This window comes from Mus caroli, chromosome 1 (assembly GCF_900094665.2).
Source record: "Mus caroli chromosome 1, CAROLI_EIJ_v1.1, whole genome shotgun sequence".
NCBI lineage: Eukaryota > Metazoa > Chordata > Mammalia > Rodentia > Muridae > Mus > Mus caroli.
Window position 1 is genome coordinate 38053937 of NC_034570.1, and position 20883 is coordinate 38074819.

A 20883-nucleotide genomic window follows, 5' to 3' on the forward strand; every position below is an offset into this window, starting at 1 on the left:
CTTCCCTCCCTCCTTTTCTCTCTCTCTCTCTCCTTCCTTATCTGTCTCTCTTTCTTCTCCCTCCCTCTCCTTCTCTCTCTCTCTTTGCTCCAGCACCATGCCTTGTTCTGTGCCATGACAGTGGACCAAACCTCTGAAACTCTAAGCAAACCCCCCAATCAAAGAGTTTTTTTTTTTATAAGAGTTGCCTTGGTCATAGTGTCTCTTCACAGCAACACAACAGTGACAGAGACACCTCATGGCTGTCAGTTAGGTCATTTCCTCAAGACAGTAGAACAACATTGTCACCTAACCAGACCCTGCTGCCTTCACGGTTGCAGTCCTTATGACACTGTGCCCTGGTGATTAGAAGTGAAACTCTTGAGTTCGATGAGAGCCTGCTGGAGCTTTGGAGAGCCCAAAAGCTCTTTAGCAGGCTGATTCTGTGTCCTGTTTCCTCAAGAGTTTTGCTTAACAGTTTGGATATTGCTAATGAAGAGACATGTTATTTTGACTGTGTCAAGAGCAAAACCTTAACAAGGCTGATACCGAATACTTTGTCAATCAGGTGTTTTCTATGTAAAAAATTAAACTAAAAAACATCATGTACCCACATTAGATCCAAGTTTTGGTAGGTTGCATGATAAAGAGCCTGGCTTGGAACTTGTAGTTCCTCATATTTGAGCTGATCCTCACTAGTCCCCCACAGGACCACTATCCATCACAGGAAGTCCTGGGCACTGACTGTTTCTCTGAAATCATTCTTCTATCTCTTTCTTACCTTGGCACATTGTAGAGTCATTGTATACGTATACAAATTTATGCATAATGCCGTATAGGGAATGATGGTTTAAGTGCTGATCAAAATAAAGCAAGGGAGGGGTTATACTAGTGTTTCCTAGGAAATGTCCCCAGAGGCTCATTTGTAAATACTCTGTCCCTAGCTGCTGCCACTGTTGGGGGTGGTGGAAACTTGAGTCGTCAGAGTCTGGTTGCAATCACTGGAGGTGGACATTGGAAGGATGTGGCTAGTCCTCTGCCGCCTGTGTGCCATGTGATAAGGAACCTCCTCTATTCCTTATTCTGGCTGTTGTGAAACTGCTTTGCACAGGCTCATAGAGGTCAAGCGAGCACCCCACAGATGAGTGTGACCATGAGCATGTATGAGAGAAAGGTCTCTTGATGGCTGGTGGCTACAGGAAGCCATCTACACATCTTCACAGCTACAGTGAACTGACAGCGCTGCTTATACAGTCTTGCTGTTAGTGTCTTTATCTAGGTCACTTTTAACCCTTGGAAGGAATGGGTGCTGGATACAAATAGTTTTCTGCCATCCTGGGAATTTCTTGGGCATCTCTACTTACTATAGATTGGAAGCTTAAAAGGTGTTTAAAAGTTGCAGGGGTGAAAGGCCATCTCGTTTTCCCTTGTTTCAGGAGCCAGTAGTTTGGAGTCTTAAGAATTTTCAGTTTACATGACTGAGTAAGTGACTCACAGACCAGAGGAAATAAGACTGGGATAGGCGTGGAGCTCATCTCACAGTTGCTGCTCATGATTGTAATCTACAGTAAAACTAATGTTGATCAAGTAAAGAAAATGTACGCCATGTGTACTGACTACAATAATACTTCAGTTCAAGGTCCAGTCAACACACACACTCAATGTGGAATGATTGCAGAGTCTACTCTCTATTTTGACTGCTAAGTCTAACAAACAATGGCTTTGCAAATTGTGTCACTTATTGCAAATGAGGTCCTTCTTTTTATAGATCAATGGACTCTAGATCAGGAGACCCAGGCTGCGGGCTCACCTGGTTTTTGATTGGCTGTCACATCTTGAGCAGGTCACTGGCTCACATAGTTTCAATCTCCTTGTCTGTAGATTAGGCCTGACACACCCCAAGGGGCTGCTTTGGGATAAACTTGCTGCATTGTAAGCACCTAGTGAGCTTGATGTAGATCATGTTCTATGGGAACACCCATCACTCCTGCTCCTATTGGCTGCACCCTTGGGGAAGTCATGGTCAGTGAAATGTCATTTTGATAGACATCTGAGTGTGACTTCATATACTCCATATCTCTGTGGCTCGGACTCTTCCAAGCATGGGCATTATTTTATCAGATGACTAAATGAACTGACGTACCTGGAAACTCTGGCCCTTATCAAGAGTCAGGAGGCCCTGAAGTTCAAAGAGGTGCTCACGGCACTCTAACTTGTATCCCCGGAAGCTCAGTGAAGGCTGACAGAGTACGAACCCTGTTACCTGACTGCCATATATCGTTGGTGAACCAGTATTGTTGCATTACTGCTAACTGGATGTTTGGCGTCATTCAGGTTTTTAACAGACATCCAGTTTGTGTCCCAGGAGTCTATCCTGCATATCACTCTTCACCATGTCCTCGATGACTCCTGGGTGTCATACCCCATACTTATTCTGATGATTCCCATGGTTGTAAGGGGTTCAGCATTTTGCAGAAGGCCCTTTTGTTGTGTTGTCCCATGTTTTTCTGATGTTCCTATGGGGTCCTGGGAGGCTAAGTGTACACAATCAACATGGCCTCAGTGTTGGCACTGACTGTGGGGCACCTGTCGCATGTCTGCTCTGCAGCGATGCTGTCCTGCTTGAAGCCCTGCTCTGTGGAAGCAGGGCTGAATATACAGTCACACTCCCAGCAGGAGGAGGAACCTCAGTTATTCCACATCCTTCAGTTTAGGGTTTTCCCCTGTACTCATTTAATTACTTGCTACTCATTTGTTTTTTAAAATTGATTCCAGCAACTGTATATACAAGCCTGTAAGCCTGAGCCACACTGCCTAGCTTCATTTGTGTTAGTGCATTATAAATGGGATCTTGGAATAGACATTTACCACTTCTGCGGAAAGCAATGAGCCTTTCTCCTCCTCCTCCTCTTCTTCCTCTTCCTCTTCCTCTCCCTCCTCCTCCTCTTCCTCCTCCTCCTCCTTCTCCTCTTCCCCCCTCTTCCCCCTCTTCCCTCTCCTCCCTCCCTCCCTCCCCCCCCTCCCNTCACTTTGTAGACCAGGCTGGCCTCGAACTCAGAAATCCGCCTGCCTCTGCCTCCCGAGTGCTGGGATTAAAGGCGTGCGCCACCACGCCCAGCGAAGTATTTTTTAAAAAAATTTATTTTTTTTTCTAGTATTTTTTCAAATACTAGAAGTTTAAAGGCTGACTGTGGGCAAAGTTATTCTGTGTAGTCTAGAGGCCAACGGAAGGCATAAGGGCCAGTGGGCAAGTAATAGTTCAATATCAAGTAAAATTCATTCACTTATTCTCCCCCTCTCCCCCTCTCCCTCTCCCTCCCCTCCCCTCCCCCCCCCCCCCCCCCCCTCCCTCCCTGTGCTGCCCATCTGTTCCCTTGGCTGCTGATTGGCCATCATCACTATTGCTTCTGTGGTCATCATTGTGCATGTTCCTCGACACACTGAAAGCATCTTTACAGAGTGGGACTGGGACCTTGCAGTCTTATGCACATGCAGCTCTGTAGGATCATTCTGAGTTGTTTTTCTTCTTTTTAAGGAGTGTATTCCCTTTCTTCACTAGCAGAGCATGGGGACTGACTTCCACTAGCGGCCTTTTCTGCTTCTCCCGCTGGTGTTAACATGGACTGATATTGTGGTCTTAGGTGATGGATGGATTGAATGATGTTTTATGTGTGTTCACCATCTGTGCTGTCTATCTGCAGCAAATGTATTTTACTTGTCTTTTCTTTTGTCGTGGTCGTTTTCTCTGCATTGTAGGGGTTTTCATTATTCTAGACACCAGCCATTTGTTATATATATCACTTCTTTGCAACCATTGGTAAACAGCTATATTCAATCCTTTGATCTCTATAGCCATAATTCCTGTGTACACAGATTGTGGCTCTACCAGGTTTGCTCAGCCTGTGGCGTGATGATGGATTTGCTTTTGGAGTGTGATGGATGTGGCCCAGCTTTTAAAGAGCATGCGAGACTGGGGAGGATCAGCTGCCGTTCAGAGGACTGCACTTTGGTCCCCAGCACCCACTGTGGCTTACAGCCACCTGCAATTCCAGCTCAAGGGATTAAACACCCTTTTATGGCTGGCCTCTGTAGGTACTTACACACACACATACACACACACCACATGCATGTATAAACACACACACACACATAATTTTTTAAAAATTATTTGTAAAAAGAAATCTTTGCTTTTTATTTTTTATTTTTATTTTTGGATTGTACCATTCTGAAGCTTGAGCTTCTTGGACGACAACATTGTATCATGTTGTCAGAAGGTTAGATTCTTATGCTAGATCCTCCACTTAACTAGAATAGTCTTTGATCTTTTCCTGAACCAATAGTGGAGGCCACTCTGTAAACATCAGCATTTTTGTGTCAGAAGATCCTATGTGCTGATGGTTCTGCCAAGGCCTGAGGGCCTTTCTTAAATCATCATCCCATGGGCTATCTATAAATTGTAGCCTGGTGAAGACAAACATGTGTTTATTTTAAATGCTAGAATTTGATTAAAAGTATATAGTTTTTTTTTTTTTTTTTAAAATCAGGTAGACACTGAGTCTCAGGCTGTGCCTTGGATATTTCATTTGCTTTTCAACCTGTTCCATGATAATCACAATCAGTTGCTGGAGAACCTTGGGAACAGCCTGTGAGTTATGAGAGGGGTAGAAATGGCGAGGTGCAGCAGATCTGCAGGGCAGTGGAGGGAGAGAAAGGTGCTTAGAGTCCAGGCACAGTTTCAAGGCCAGCCCGCCTGCAGGGTTTTCTGGAACAGTGGCTGGGGAAAGAAAGGAGTCTGAGTTAGGAGGCTTCAGATTTTTGGCCTGACACTGGGTGAGTGATTGCATGCCATTTCGTTTGCCAGAATGGGAATCCCTGTGCAAACAACTCTGGGTTTTTTTTGTTGTTGTTTTTTTTGTTTGTTTGTTTTTTATTGTATTGATTTTCTTTTGTTTGAGTGAAAGAATCTGAGTGCTTTTAGACGTCCCAGATGTAAAGTGAACATTGCACATGCACATGGAGATATTCTCTAGGCAGCTGAGTGTAGCTGTCCAGCAGTCGGGATATAGAACTGGGAAACAGCATGTGATGGTATAAAGCTAAGAGCGTGGGTGGAGGAAAGACTAGGACAGAAATACAGGTGATGAAGAAGAAATAGCAAGGAAGGGAGCCTGCAGGGCCCCCTGTGTGAGAAGATGGCTTTCAGAAAGGGCTGATCGTAGTGACCACTGTAATGAAGACCACTGCATAGGAGTGAGGTATCATGGAAGGGATAAAAGCCTTTAGTAGCCTTACTGTACAGGTAGAGTTAGCAGAGTAAACGGCTTTTGGAAATGTGTTGTGGTTGTGTGGCTCTATAGGAAGGAGATGCTATGGACATGGTTTGGGGTAGGAGATACTATTTTGTACAACATAGGATGGTTCAGAAAGATACTTCAGCCAGAGGAGCTGAGACAAGTAGCTTCCATTTAGGAGGTGGACTGCCTCATAGGGGCTCAGGTAGCTTACTCTAGTAGCATAAGAGACTGAAGTGTTCCCAGACTCAGCAGTGGCCATGTATTCTTCTGATATCTCCTCACCCATTACATCAGAATACAGAAGGGCAAGTAGATCAGAGTGGGTGAGAAGAAAGGTTCTGAGTAGAGTCCTGGGCACTAGAATCAAGCTCAGAGCATAGCTCTTTACACTCTGCAGGGCTGTGACCCAGGAGCCAGCCAGAAGTAGCATCCGAGTCTGAAAGTATTGTCACCAAAAGAGGAATCTTTAATGTGTAAAGAATGTGTGTATAATAGTAGTTATAGACAGTGCTAGGCACAGTGGGAGGAGCTACACAGATTCTGTGACTCTGGGAATGAGCTTGGAGCTGCTTGTGTTGTGTTTAGAAAGCAAAACAAAACAAATACACACAGACTCAAAATTCTGGGGTGCTCTGACAGGCAAAGGCACTGGCTTCCAGAGCTCCTGGCAGCCGCAGGTGACAAGTGCTCAAGGTTCAGACCACCAGCCATATTTGTGTTGATCTGTGTGCACCACACACTGTGGTGAAGACGGGTGCTGTCCTTCCCAGCCCACCACCCAGGGCTCATAAGGAGAAGAAAATATCGTGGAAGTTCTACAGAGCTCCTGACCAGACTCCTCAAAGCACAAAGTCTGAGCATTGTCAAAGTCAGGAGGCCCCTAAGAACCCACAAAGCATCATCTAGGATCCTGGATAGGATGCAAAGATAGAAACAGGACACTGGGGAGGCACTGCCAGTCTCAGTGGTATGGATGTTGGTTCATTAATTGTAGTAAATACACTAAACTAATATCAGATATTAATTAGAAATAAAGCTATAATTTTAATTAGCATATAAAATTGAACACAAATGCTAGAAGCTGTTACTTTCTCATTCTGATTTCTTAGATTATAGGTGTCTTTCTGTAGCAGTGACAAAATACCTGAGGGCACATATAAGGGTGAAATGTTTATTTTGCAGTTTTAGGTTTTCAACCAATAGTTGTCTCTAGGCCTGTGTGAGACTGCACCTCAATGATAGAAGACTGCATTCTTTTATAAGGAAAGCTTCTCCTCAGCCCATTACATTGTGAGCCCTTGTGATCCATCCCAGGTCACCTCTGAATACTGTTGCCGTGAGACCAGGTCTTTAACATCTAAGCATTTGGGGGACTTGGAAGTAGAATTTTGCTGTTGTTCTAAAAAATAAATCCCAGGCCATAAGAGAATACTATCCTTTTAAATGACACATGCAGTTGGAATGAGCAACTACCATTCAAGTTCCAGAATTATTTGTAGATGTATGCAAGTCGGCCTGTGGTAGCTCATGTCTCCTCACCTGTACTGCATCCTTGCTGAGCAAATGGGATGAGAGCCCCTGTTCCCAGAGCCAGGTACCCACTAAGGAGTAGGTACCCTCTTTTTATAGTTCCTCTCATTCAATGAGAAACTCTAAAACATAGACAGATGCTTAGGAATGTGGTATAATCATTTAAACACACTGAGTCAGAGTGACCTTGAATATCACAAAACCTGCATCATACGGCCTGTGCATTTTATGTTGTTCTGCCTGTTTCTAAATTACAGGCATTGCGAATAATAAGGCAGTAAGGGGAATGGCCAGGTATTGTTGAGTGTAGCTGAATAGATAATGTTTATAAGATGTTTAAATGATTGAAATTGCAGCTTCTTTTATGGTTGCAAACTAAATAGCAAAGCTCAATAAACCAACCCCTAAAGTATGATGCCTACTTATTATTTGTCTTGGGGAACTTTGGAAATACATTTTTCTGAGAACTCTTGATGTGCTCTGGCGTTTCACCCAAGCTTGATCGAGCTTATGCTCACAAATGGGTATTTCTAGTTGTTTTTGTTTCTCTTGGCCCCATTATTGAGATGGCCTCCATGTGGAAGAAGGCAGAGCTCTGTCTCAGGCCTATGTTGTCCACAGTTTATATAAAATTACTATGCTGAATTAGCAGTGATTATACTAACTGGTGTCTGGAAAGCATGCAGTACACAATACCCAGACTTTCTCCTGTTGTCTAACCTGCCCAAAAGGGCACTGCAGAAAGTTAGGAAGGTGAGCAAGCTTGTGGCTAAAGTAGTCAATTATTTGTAAATAGTATTTGCTGGGTTTTGAGGCAAGGGGTATCTATTCTGTTTTCTTTGAAAAGCTTTCCAGGCAGTTGTAGGTTCTGTTGACTTGAGTTTAGTCTCAGGAATGTGAATGTAGCAGGCATTTCAGACCCACATGTTAAGGAAATTTTCTTATTCCACTGTTTCATCTTGGAGGGGAGGGGAGCGTGACCTTGACTGTAAAGATAATTAGAAGGCATCACATTGGTTACTGTGGAAGGAACCATTCACAACATCACAGGCCATCATCCAACAATTCCAGAAAACAAACCACAGAAAGAGCCCCTCTGTGATAACCCACCGAGGCAAGCTAACTTCTGCTCTGTAACATCCAGCCTGAGCCTCACTCTTGGGAGACTTTGCCTCTCTCTAATAAAATGTTAAAAACACAAATCCTGTCCCAAGTCATCACCAAGAGATCATGGCTTGCTATTTCTCCCGAAGTAATGCCACCTATTCATTTGTCAAAAGGAAATTGGATTTGGCTTTTGTTTATCAGCATCCATCTTCCCCCTGGGATTTATTTTTTAGAACAACAGCAAAATTCTACTTCCAAGTGGTACGAGCAAGCAGTGGGAATAGTAAATGAAGCTTTGGGTTTGTGGAAAGCGCCTTCTGGTGAATTTGAACCCCATATCTTCTGCTTTCTAACTCTGTGGACTTAGGTGGGTCACTGAACATCCCAAGCCCCCCTTTCATCATTTCTAAATGCATCTGTAGATAACATCTATTTCAAAAGGTTCTTGTGGACATTTGATGTGCTTATCCTTATGAAACATTGTGACACGGGTCTCAGTTGGCTGTCACCATGCACTCCTTGACCATGCAGATGGTACAGGGCACTCACCCTTCTTAGGGATATTATATATATATATTCTCTTTTATGTGTGGTGTGTTTTTCTGTTTTAGGAAGGTGGCGAGACCTTGCCTTTTGTCATAACTTAATTAACTTAGAGTTGGAACAGCCACTAGATTCCATAGTGTATCCTAGTTAGGATTAAAGTGTATTTGCTGTAATTAGTAACAGTGCTGCAAAAAGCCACCAACTGGCCTTTCTGTTCCCCCACAGGAGATCAGGGTCCTGCCAAGTGCTGTCCCATGAGTTGGCTGCTGGCAAGTCCATCTGCACACATCTTGAAGTTAATCAAGAATTTTAGTTGGTTCTATAACCCATTCATGAGTCAGTCTCTATAATGCAAATGGGCTTTTGCAGATCACGAATCAAGGACCAGGAATACTTCAATAAATTGAGAATATAGGATGCTCCTGTTTTCAAAGAAAAACTCTTCACTGAGACCAGCTTCCTGTTGCTGCAGGAGTAAATGCCCACAGTGCAAATGTCCTAAAACAGTGTCCCCTACTTCACTTGTGGTTCTCAGTTCAGAGTCCTTACAAGTCCCACTAGGTGACATTACTCGGTGTCACCAAAAGCTACACTGCTGGAGGCTCTAGGACAACTGTCTTTTCTGGTGTCTGGAGACATCTCTTGGTTACAGCATAGTATCCTTAATTCTTTCTCTGATTTTCTTGCCTCAGATTAGCAAGGATGATTGTAGCTATCCAGAGCCTGCTGGATCATCCAGGATTGTCTGCACATCTCAGGGGAAACAGTTGGTGAACTTACTTCATGTTGGTTTTGTACTCCAACAGATTTGTAGGCGCTCTTTATAGGATGCAGACACATACTCACCACATCTTGCAAAAAGCCTGTGTTGAGTGAGTTTTTGTGAGTTGATCAGTTGCAGTCTTCCACCATCTAAGGCATGATATGTTTCATAGAAAAAAATATTCCAGAGCCCTTCCATGAAGTTGTTACATAATTTGAATAATTCAATTTTTGTTGAAAATTGGCATTGGGATGGCATCTGTCTCCATTTGGCCTCAGTTTGCACCCTCCACCCCCTGTTCTCTCTGTCTTACTCACAGGCACACACTCTGGTATGTCTGTATACACATGCACACAGATGTGTTTTTCTGACATTTCAAGCCAATATCCTGCCAGTAAGAATGTTAGGCTTGCTTTGCCCTCCTGCTTGTCTATGTGTATGTTTTGAATTTTGTTTGTGAAATCCTATGTCTTCCTTCTCACATTTAGATTGGCAGTCCTCCAATAGTTAATCTTTATTAAGACCTTTTTAATCATTAAAACAAACTAAGTCAATGTTGTTATTATTCTTTTTAAAATAGTATTTTTTTCTTAGAGATTTTCATATATGTTTGGAATATAGTTACACACACCCCAGCCACCCTTTCCATCCTCCCATCCCTTCTCTGTAACTTCCAGTTTTCCTCCTTTTCTTCCTCTTGTTCTTCCTCCTCCTTGTCCTTCTCCTCCTCCTCCTCTTCACCCATGACTTCCATTTTGTATTGCCTGACCGATATGGGTGCCATAGTCCTGGTGAAGATCCTAGCTCTGTAACTACACAAACCACTCTATTTCTAATTCTCAGTCTCCTAAGAGATGCTTTCCAGAATGGTGTCTGTTCTCTGTGTTAAATGAGGGGTATCATGTGCCCATCCCATATCAGAATTTAGTGCCCATACCAGGGCTTCTTAAACATTTTCCTTTACAACCTCATGCCACTGGAGAGTAAGTTTGCATACTAATGAAATGAGCTTGTTTATTTTTCATGGAGAATTAAATCTCTACTTAGTATTTGTTTTTACATAATAAAGATCATCCTTTGATAAGGAACGTTTTTCTTTTTTTTTTTTTTTTTTTTTTTGGTTTTTCGAGACAGGGTTTCTCTGTGTAGCCCTGGCTGTCCTGGCACTCACTTTGTAGACCAGGCTGGCCTCGAACTCAGAAATCCGCCTGCCTCTGCCTCCCGAGTGCTGGGATTAAAGGCGTGCGCCACCACGCCCGGCTTAGGAACGTTTTTCAAAGTTGATATTTTTATTTTATAATCATCAATGCTGCGTGCTCCCTGCTTAACATACATTGTACAAAATAGCAGAAGTGTACATAGGGGCCATGTCTGAAATTGTTGGAGATTCTGTTGGGATTACCAAGCCTGAGTTTTTAACACTTCTATGAAGCTCATGCTTGTACTAATTTGGAACTTCCATGGAGAGAGGACCAACAGCAGGAACCTGGTAAGGCTTCTCCCCCGTAATTAAAACCATTCTGCTACTTTAAAAACAGAAGATTTTGTATAGTCAGGAGGAATCTCAGCCTAGTCTGGAATCTGAGCTGAGGTGTTTGTGTAGTGTGTTGCACATAACAGTTTCCTGCCGGAAGCTGTGATTCATTGGGGTGAGGACCTTCTTGATTCTGAATTACTCTTTGGTTACACATTCATAAATCTTTTATTGTTGCCAAATGGGCCATGACCTTCATACTTTATGCAGTCCCTTCTATGTTTCCAACTGACAGTTTAAAAACTGATAGGAGATTTTGCCTTGGTTCTTGTTGTATTCACAGATTTGACCCAAGGGATGGGGTGAGGGCACAGGAGAAGATGGGAGGGTATCCTGGCACCTGGCCCTTTTTTGGAGGTTCTGGTATGATTGGCAGAGGAAGGGCTCCCAAGCAGTGCCAACTCCCATAAAGGAAGGAAGGAAGGATTTGTTTGGCCTCGTAGTTCAGAACAAGATAGTTCACCGTGGCGGGGAAGGAAGGGCACTGGAAGCAGCTTGGTTTGTGGCCTGACCAGGAAGGAAGGCAGGGAATACTGGGGCTCAGCTACCTTTTGCTTTTCTTTTTTTCTTCTTCTTCTTCTGTATTTAGTTCAGGATGCTAACCCATGGATTAGTGCCACCCATATTTAAAATAGATCATCCCTCAACTAAACCTCTCTGGAAACACCCTCATAAAAATACCCACTACATCCTTGTGCCTCATTAATGCCCTGAAGGTTTTCTAGTCCAGTTAGGTTGACAATTTGAACACCACAAGGCACCCAAACACAACACTTGAACTGTACCATTTTACCCCTGTCCCCAGAGGCTTAATGCAAAATGCATTCATTCTAACTTTGAAAGACTTCATACTCCTATCTCAACAGTGTTAGAAGTTCAAAGTCTTTTCCAAGACTTGAGACAAATCTTAGGGCATAACAAGGAAAGATCCCACTAAAACAAGACTGAATCCTAGCCAGAAAAACACCCAAGTCTTGCACCTCCATATCCCGCATCTGGGACATCTGGCCCCTCTGCCTCTAGTTTGGCTTCCGGCAGTGCATGTGGCTTTTTCTTGGCTACCAGCACTTGGTGCCTGCTGCATCCCTTAGCAACTGCTGCACATTTCTGGCCTCTCCAACACCCTGTTCTGTGGCTTAGCAGGAAGCTGTGTTTTTATAAGCCTTATGCTTTCAGCATGCACTGAAATAAGTGCATCCAAGTCCTCTCATAACGACTGTTGATACAGAAGGAAATTCAGTAGAGAGCTTTGGTTGGCTGGATATCAACTGATTTACATGATGATCTGCTCCTAGTTAAAATCATTTTGGAAATTATATAATTCGGCAGCAGACCTGGTATTTAAATGGAATCCCCTCTGAACCTCATTTTTATTACTATTGTTCTTGTCCTTGACTTTAAAGGAGATGCTCACTTTGATGCTTTTCGGGTCTAATCTGATAGAGAAATCAGATGTGTGTGCTACAAGCTATGGACTGGGGGGGGGGGGGGGGGGGGGGAGGGGGGAGGGGGGAGGTCCTCTGACAGCAGGTAGCTATCTGTCTCCAGCTTTGAGAAGAACTTTGAGTAAACTCTACCCTCTTGGATATTATGTGCATTATCTATGTACTTTACAAGAATTTTCATTTTCCCAAATGATTTTTTTATCTAATGTGGTAATTCATAAGTGAGAAGATACATATTATTTTTATGTGCCTGAATATGGTAGAACGTGTCATTCATGCCTCCATGGGTCAGGTGCATAGGTTTCCTGTGACTCTGAACTCATGAGGTAAGATCAGGGGAGCTCTGTCAAGAGGAGAGAAGGGTTTGGGTCAAGTATCTTGTCATTACTCCTCTATAACTGAAGGGTGTGTCCAGTCAGTAGAGGGGCTGCAAGAACACTTGTGCATTTTCTACCTGAGAAGGGTACAGTTGCTGAAGTAGGTGGTACCTGTGTGTATTGTTTTCTTTCCTATCTAGTACATCCCAGATTGACTTCATCGGATTTGTACCATTTGTTTTCATAAGCTGTATTTTGGAGCAGTTTTAATATGTATTTTGATCTATACAACACACGTGTCTTGATATATATTTGTAATTACAGTTACATGTACTTAGCATCTCTCTGCATTGCTTGCTTCTCCCCCCTCCTCTCTCTCCACTGGTCCTGTGTCTCCACAGATCTTTGCCTTTCTTAGAATGTCATATTCTTAGAATGAAATTGCTCTTCAAGAACTAGTTAGGAGACAGCAAGGCAGACTGTTCAGGGGTTCCTACCACAGAGTTCTAGAATCAGGAAGACAGAGTTCAGCTCCCCATGTGAAGATAAGTGGGAGTTTACAGCCAGGGGAGAGGAGGAATATGCTGTGGAGGATCCTGAATGAGCTCACCTAACAGGAAGCTTGCTGAAGGTCAGGTGACCAACCATCACATGCAGCATGGTGGGAGTCTAGGAACCTGCTCAGGTGTCAGGGGTGGATGATTCTTGCTAACACTGGGTGATCCAGAGATGGACACAAAAGCAATAGAGAGCAGGGTCCCAGGGACTTCAGTAAAGTTTGCTCAAAGGAGACCCCATGTCCAAATCCACCTCGCTGTCTGCCTTCAATTCTAGGAAGCGTCTGCATTTCCTCTTGCTCTTTGCCTAGCACTTAAGTAATCCACTGACAGTTGGCTTATCAGGTCACCTACTGAAGGAGATCTTTGTTTATTTCCCAGTTTGGGGAATTATGAATGAAGTGGTAAATATCTAAGTGTTGCTTTGTTTTCAAGAATAATCTTATATTTATAGGAAAGTTGTATAGTTATTTGTGCAGAAAATTAGCCCTTAGCTAATTTCTCCAGTGCTGAAATATGATATTGAATTGTCAAAACTAATTAACATGGGTACATTGCTGTTGTTTAGGCTTTGTTTACATCTCAACAGTGTTTTCACAAATTTTCTTTGTATATTTTACTATCCGTCTCAGGATACCACGTTGGCATTAGTAGTACATTAATTGAATTTGAGTTTATAGCAGTAGTTTGGGTGTGTTATATTTACTAAATATCTTCAAAATTCTCAGCATATGCTGAGAATAGGAGTGTAAGCGTGTCAGCTATAAGGGGCCAGTGTCACTTGTCAAATGAGCACTTTAATTATGAGATTATTATTTTGAGTGTTTTCCCCCCAAGTTTGCATCTAGCTTCAGTAAAATGTGCAGTGTGTTTAATGCACTGAGAGGGGCTGCAGGCTTTGATTACAAGATGTTGTTTCTCAGCAGCATTAGAGCTGATGGGTAGGTCATTCTAAGGGCAAGTGCTTCAAGGGGCTGGAAGGAGACTGGTGGCAGTTGTGGTCCTAGGAGCTGTTGTTGACAATTTTTCAGATCTGTCAGAGGAGAGGTGTTCAGGTAGCTAATGAGCATCTTTAAATGTTTTGCTGGCAGAAGGACTCCATGAAAGATGACAGAAGAAGTCATTGTCATAGCCAAGTGGGACTACACTGCCCAGCAGGACCAGGAGCTGGACATCAGGAAGAACGAGCGGTTGTGGCTGCTGGATGACTCCAAGACGTGGTGGCGGGTGAGGAATGCAGCCAACAGAACAGGCTACGTGCCTTCCAACTATGTGGAACGTAAGAACAGCCTGAAGAAGGGCTCCCTGGTGAAGAACCTCAAGGACACACTAGGTGAGTGTTCCATACCCACAGTAACACTCGGGATAGCACTGCTGCTTCAGCGTGTGTCTATTTGTATGTGCCTGTGTTTGTGTGTGTGTGTGTGCATGTGTGTGTGTGTGTGTGTGTGTATGGGGTGTGTGTGTATGTATATGTAGTGTGTGTGTGTTTTGGGGCCAAGTGTTAATGTTGATAGCCTTTTCCTTGTGTTTTATATTGAGATCAACATAAAGACTCTCCTTATCATTTTCTGGATAAGTTATACAGTTTGGGATCTTGGGTAAATCAACTCTTCTGTGTGCTATGGACCCCTACACAGTTGTCTGTCTCTTTGTAGAGGACCCTGACTTAGAATCATGACAAGTTCAGTCGTCTTTCCTGTCAGTGTACCAGCCTTTTATCTTACAAACTCCAGTGCATTGGCCTCTGTGCACACAGAAGGAGAAGGCACTTTCCCCTCGTCTTAGTTGATAGGATATTTTATTCCACAATTTCAGGCAGTTACTGTGTAGTTGTGGTGATTAGCAACATGACATCAGAAGCCTCTCAATTGGACCCCTCCATCAGCCCTGTTTGGTTATCTCGTTCTTCACAGCTGTGCCTCTGGTATATTAGTTCCTTTCTTGTCACTGTAACAAGCTGCTTGAGGTTAGGTTACTTTATAAAAAATAAGGCTTAATTTGGCTTACACTCATGGTCCAAAGTCAAGTGGCTGTGTTTGTATTGCCCTCTTGGCAGATTTTCAGTGTGGTGTAAGTACAATATGGCAAGAGACTAGGGGAGATAGAGAATTGAATGTGTGTGTTTTCTGATACTGTTCCCTCTGTAAACACCAGTATCTATGCAGTTTCCATCACCCAAAGGCCCCACCTCTAACCACTGTGGTAGGAACCAGTTTCTTCTTTCTTACAACCTCTATAGGGGATTTAATTCAGCACAAGGTAAGGAGATACATTCAAACCACATTAATCCATAGTACCTGGTCAGACAGGGTCATACCACAGTGATGGGCAACCACACCTGAGTGTGCACAGCGTGCTCATCAAGCGTGGTTACTGCTTCAGATTATCTACAAATAGAATTGGGAGGGCTCTGTGGAAGGACAACTGAACTGAGCTGACAGTTTACAATTGTTGCCTCCTCGGGTAAGTATAAAGTTGTTTATAGGCAACAATGGCAGCTTGCCTCTTGAGGTTTGTCATGGAAGTGAGCCAGTCTCCTCACCTGGGCTAAGTGTCTATAGGCTTTCTTTGTGTGTTACTGAAAGAGGATTAGTTTCATTGGAGGGGCAGGGTGAAGGGAATATGGGAAAACAGAAAACAAAATCACACTGAATGTGGTGGGTGTTGCACAGTACCCATCCTCTTCCTTGTAGAGTCCATAAAGATCAGTGCGCACTCTTTAGTGGGTGAAGCCTTCAGTCATCGGGAGGTATTTTGTGCTATGGTTGGTTTTTTTCAGAATGTGTGTGGCTAATGTAGACTCTGAGGCTGCTGGAAAAATTCCATTTGTTATTAGCATTCTAAGTCTTTTTCCACTGAACTCTCTCCCCTGTGTATTTTTTTTTTTCCTTGCTTGAGACAGTCACTGGAAAGAAATGCTGCTGTCCTATTCTTAGGACTCTTAGTTAAGTATGATAAATAAAAAAGTGTGTTGAATGGGCTGGCGCTTCAGTGTTGTTCTGAGAGTATTTGACTGATTTTCTAACCTCCTCTTAACACGCCCTCTGTAGTAATGGTGAGCATTGTTCATATATATTGCCTTAAAAAGAAAAAATCTTCAGACGTCTGTAAACCACAAAATGCACAGGACTTGGAGGTAGAATAAGTAAGCCCCCAAGCCCTCAAGTGGCTGCAGTTGACTTTCTTAGAAGGATAGATAAGGCTTCCGGTTGGAGCTCCAGCCTTATCTTTGCCCAGTGTATTCAGATTTCCCTGAGTGTGATCAGTTCCTCTTGCTTCACACCCCTAGTTACAGAGCAAACCAGCACATCTTCGCCCTGGTGCTGGGCCGGCTCCCCTGTCACTGACAGACCGCCATCCAGCCCTGCTGGAACACTTAGACTGCTAGAAAGGGCCAATTCCATTTTTGGAGAATACAGATTGTTAGAAAGTGCTTCCTTAAATAGAATCGAAATTTTACATTTCTCCAACTTCCTCCCCTTGGCTCTGACTCTGCCCTCCAGGGCCATGCCAAGCAGAACAAATCTCTTCAGTGAGTGACAGCTCTTCTGTGAACTTCTGTCTCAGTTTCAACACATAGTTCTTAGGAAACATTTGCATTAAGCATGAAAGGTTGCAAAAATACAGATAAGCTATGTTTTAGATATCCATATTTATTAATAGTTGTTGATTTTCATAGCCAAGAGGCCTTGGGATTTAGGGAGAAGTCGGCTGATTAATTTTTTTCTACATTTTATGTGTGCATGCACATACAGAATGGGGTGTACATGTGCCACAACATGTATGTGTGGGCCAGAAGACAGTCCATGGGCATCTGTTCTTTCTACCATGTAAGTCCCAGGGATTGAACTCATCAGGTCTTCAGATTTGATGGCAAGCTTCCTTATCCATGAAGCTACTTCACTGTCTTGGTTTCCATTTTTAGTACTTTGTTGTTGCGGTCTGTTCATTTGTTTTTATTACCCGTCATGATCACCTTTGCCATTGGACAAAGAGAGACCTGGTTATCTTGAGTACAGGCTTCCTGTTGAGGCAGTGCCTAGAAGAGGGGGAGGCATCTTTACCACAATCTCTCTCTATGTGCAATCTCTATGTGAAAGAAGCAATAGCTTCTTTCTCTACAGCCTGTCTTTTCCCAGTTTGTAGGCCACAGAAAGTTGAGAGTTCTTTCTGTAATTCCTCCTGTCTCCCAGATATCCCTTTTAATATAAACCCCAGAGACTAAACGTAACTGTTTGGGCTTTTCTGTGGTCTGAATAATGCCAGGGAGACTTCTTTTTAACAATGGTTTTGGCCTTAGCTTAGGCTTAATCCTCAACTATCTTTTAACTTATATTAACCCATTTATATACCCTCTCTGTTTCATACTTCCAACTTCCTCTGTGGCTTGGTGGTGAATCTTCTTGTGCCTGACTCTCTCCCAGAATTCCTTCTCAGTCAGTGTCCTACCTTCTAGTCTGCCTTTTGCTATAGGCCATTTAATCAATCAGAAAGTACCTTAGGCAAGCAAGGAGGAACAGAGACACTTCTTGACATAGTACGTATAAACATTTTATCCCTACAACTGTTTATGGCTTCCTGTTTAGTTACAGACTCTGGTGTGTGCTCAGAGTTGAGTTTTAGATTGGAAAGTGTCTCTTCTGTGTGGAGGTATCAAGACAATACTGACTTACACTGCCTATCCATTCTTGTAACTGAGTGATGTTATTCGTGTGGGCTTTATACGGCTGTGGGAATCCACCTGAATCTGAGGGCCGTGGTAGAACTCCCATAGTTCATTCCCAGTTTGAAGTAAATCACACAGGCATCACCAACAGAGCCACAGTGCTGTGAACTAAGTTTCTATCTGTGAGGAGAGGAGACGGTGGCGCAGTGGGCCTTACCTCTGCTAAACTCCGTTGGAAACTTATGTCTTGTCACACACAGTGTTTTCTTAGAGCTGCTTGAAGGCAACAGTATATTTGACAAAAACATCTCTTCAAAGTATTAACATTCTTTTCTTTTAATAATTTGTAGTTGAGTAAAACAATCTTATCTTACATTTTCTTTCTTGAGGGCAAAACATTTATCCACTGGATCTCCTTTCATGCTCTGATCCTGATCATGAACAGTCAAGAAAAAATTCCCATGAAGAATAGGGATTGTCAAGAGCTGGTTCTGCAGGCAGTGTTCTGACATATCTCTGAGCTCAGCAGCGAGTCAGCCCAGGCTACTTCTGGCCTTGACATTACAACTTGATCTGTATAACTGAATAGGCCAGACATTAGCCTTATGCTAAAATATTTTGAGATGGAGACCCCCCCCCCCCCGAGAGATAACTTTCAAAGATTTCTCTGTAAGTGCCTCAAACACAATTTTTGTTACCATTCTGATTTTAGCTAGAACCCACCACAGCCCCAAAGGACTCGAACCATGCCTGAGTGACTGTGAACAGTAGACAAGTTAAGCAGAAGCACTGTGGCCTCTGAAAGGATGAGAGGAAAGTGTGTGTGTGTGTGTGTGTGTGTGTGTGTATGTGTGTGTGTGTGTGTGAAGAAAGGCAGAGGTCAAGAGTCAGACATACCCTGATCCAGACCAGGGTGGTACATGTTTTCTTTGCTTTTACCAAGTTCCCTCTGGCAGCCCTCAGGTCCTAGGATGCTTCCCTGTCAGGGGATCCAGCCTGGTATGGGAGCCCTCTGGCAGATAAGGACCAGAGCTGTGTGAATATTAAAGTAAGTTTTACTTACAGTGAGTTCTTAGGGAATATTAAGGATTCAATGCCTCTCTTGTGGAGAGAAATTTATACTTCTCAGTGACTTTCATACTTCTGTCAGGTTTGGTTTTAAAGTTTGAGGGAACTAGTAAATGAATTTGTGTATGTAAAAGTTAAATGTTTAGTTTAACACTTGGCTTTCTTTTAACTAACCCCACCAAGACAGGAAGGACTTGCCTTGTGAGCTGCTCTGCCCTCGGCCTTACCATGTATCCCAAATGACCTTGAATTCTCAGCAGCCCAGCAGCCCTCCTTACTCAGCTTTCTAAGTGCTGAGATTATGAACATTAGCCGCATGTGGCATCTCACGTTTTTAACATTAGGACTACACAGTCTTCCAGGGCACCATATGCAGACTTCTTGTTTGGAGAAAAGTAAACTAGTTTGTGTACTGATTATCACACCTCTCTTTTGGCTGGAAGGTCCCCTGTGAGAACTGTAGGCCAGATCACAGGGCCAGGCAATTTCTTTCCTGTTAGTACCATTAGATTTTGCTTGTCTTCAAGCATACCTTTTTCCCACAAAGGATACTTAAAACTCCTTTAGTCATTTTAAGTTTTGTCAGTGAACTGGTAATTCTTAGTAGTGGGTAGGAGCCAGGTGTCTGTCACAGAGTGCCAGGGCCACTAACTGCCTGCAACACGTATCTGATGAATGAACATGGAACAGCTTTCAAGTCTCACCGCACTCTACCCTTGCCAAATCAGCTTACCCCACATACATTTTTCCTGGCAACAGTAAAGATGCCAGAATTCTGCCTAGAAAGGATTTGGGAGCTTCATAAAGCAAGAAGGGGCTCTTGAGCCAGTGGGCATGCTAATAGGCTTTTTTGACTTAACATTGAAAGACATAGGTTGTTAAGCAAAATGTGTGTAGTCAGTTGGAAACAGAAAGTTAACACTACTCCTGCCCTAAGAATGACCCTGTGTCCTCCCTAAGAACACCATATAGGAGAACCAGAGTATACTTCAGCTCTGTCGTGTTTTGCCTGCATAGAGTTGACCATCTGGATTGATTGGCAAGCCTCTCTGTGCAGTAGATTGGAAACTGTCTCTAAGTCAGCATTTATGGAATGTTGGAGAACAGTTTAGAAACAAAAATTTCTCATTCTACACATGAAAAACTAGGGCCTAATTAATCACAAATTGAGTGAGGTCCCAGGTTAGGTGATAATAATGAATAACTGTAAATTTCTCCAGTTTGATGAACACCCTTGTTTGTAGTACTGGGGTAATGGAATATGGTCTCAGCAGCTTTGTCTACAATGGGCCCTTGGAAACAGGGTTCCTGTCACTTCCTGGGTATTCTTTAGAGACCTCCCTGGGCTAAAGGCATCTCATAGTCAAGAGGATGCAGTGACATGAACCTCAGCTCTGTAGGAACATTTGCAGCAGCATAGTGACTTCAGTTTAGAATTGACCTTTGAGAGACCAGACAATATCATGAGTATGTACTGCGAGTGAATTTAAGACCTGGGAAAACTGCAGGTGCCTGTGCATTCTTCTGACTTCTCACCAAAATGACGTCCTGCTTGGTTTGGAATTTCCTGTAGTCAACCTCTCTGGGGTGAGAACAAGGAATGCCTGCTGCTTGCTTGCTGCATCTACCCAGTCTGGTTTTTAGTTCTCTCTCTCCTTCCCTCCCTTACTCCCTCCCTTCCTCTCCCCCCTGCACTCCCCACCTCTCACTCTCATTATTACAAATGTGAGGGTGTGTCCTTGGTAGGCTTCCTGCCTCTAGCTCTCAGCTCCTGTGGTTATGAGGAGACTTATCAAGTTCTCATTTAGGCATCAGAACAATAACTGCTATTGTGGTTGTAAACATTCTCCTATGACTCCAAGCATGGCTGTAACTGAGTCTGGGAGAACCTGGGAGGTGAATTCAGCAGCCTGGCTCTCATGGAAGTCAAGTGTGAGTGTGATGACTGTTGGGCATCCCTTCTAAGCCACTGTATTTCCTGCAAGTGACTTTGTGAAACAAAAACCTGGGGGGTGGGGGGGGTTAAAAAGCAGTTTATAGTAAGGATGGCAGTGTAAACTGGATGCTTTCAGTA

At 43.3% G+C, this 20883-nt stretch overlaps 1 protein-coding gene across 2 annotated transcripts in view; it reads left to right on the forward strand.

The window, feature by feature from the left end:
* The window catches only part of Nck2 (NCK adaptor protein 2), a 128256-nt gene that overhangs the window by 77221 nt on the left and 30152 nt on the right, over nucleotides 1-20883 (forward strand). For both annotated transcript variants that reach the window (XM_021161653.2, XM_029478165.1), the window contains exon 3: nucleotides 14164-14405. In XM_021161653.2, coding sequence (XP_021017312.1) covers nucleotides 14180-14405 — 226 coding nt within the window. In that variant the 5' untranslated portion in view covers nucleotides 14164-14179. The remainder of the gene's footprint in view (nucleotides 1-14163; nucleotides 14406-20883) is intronic.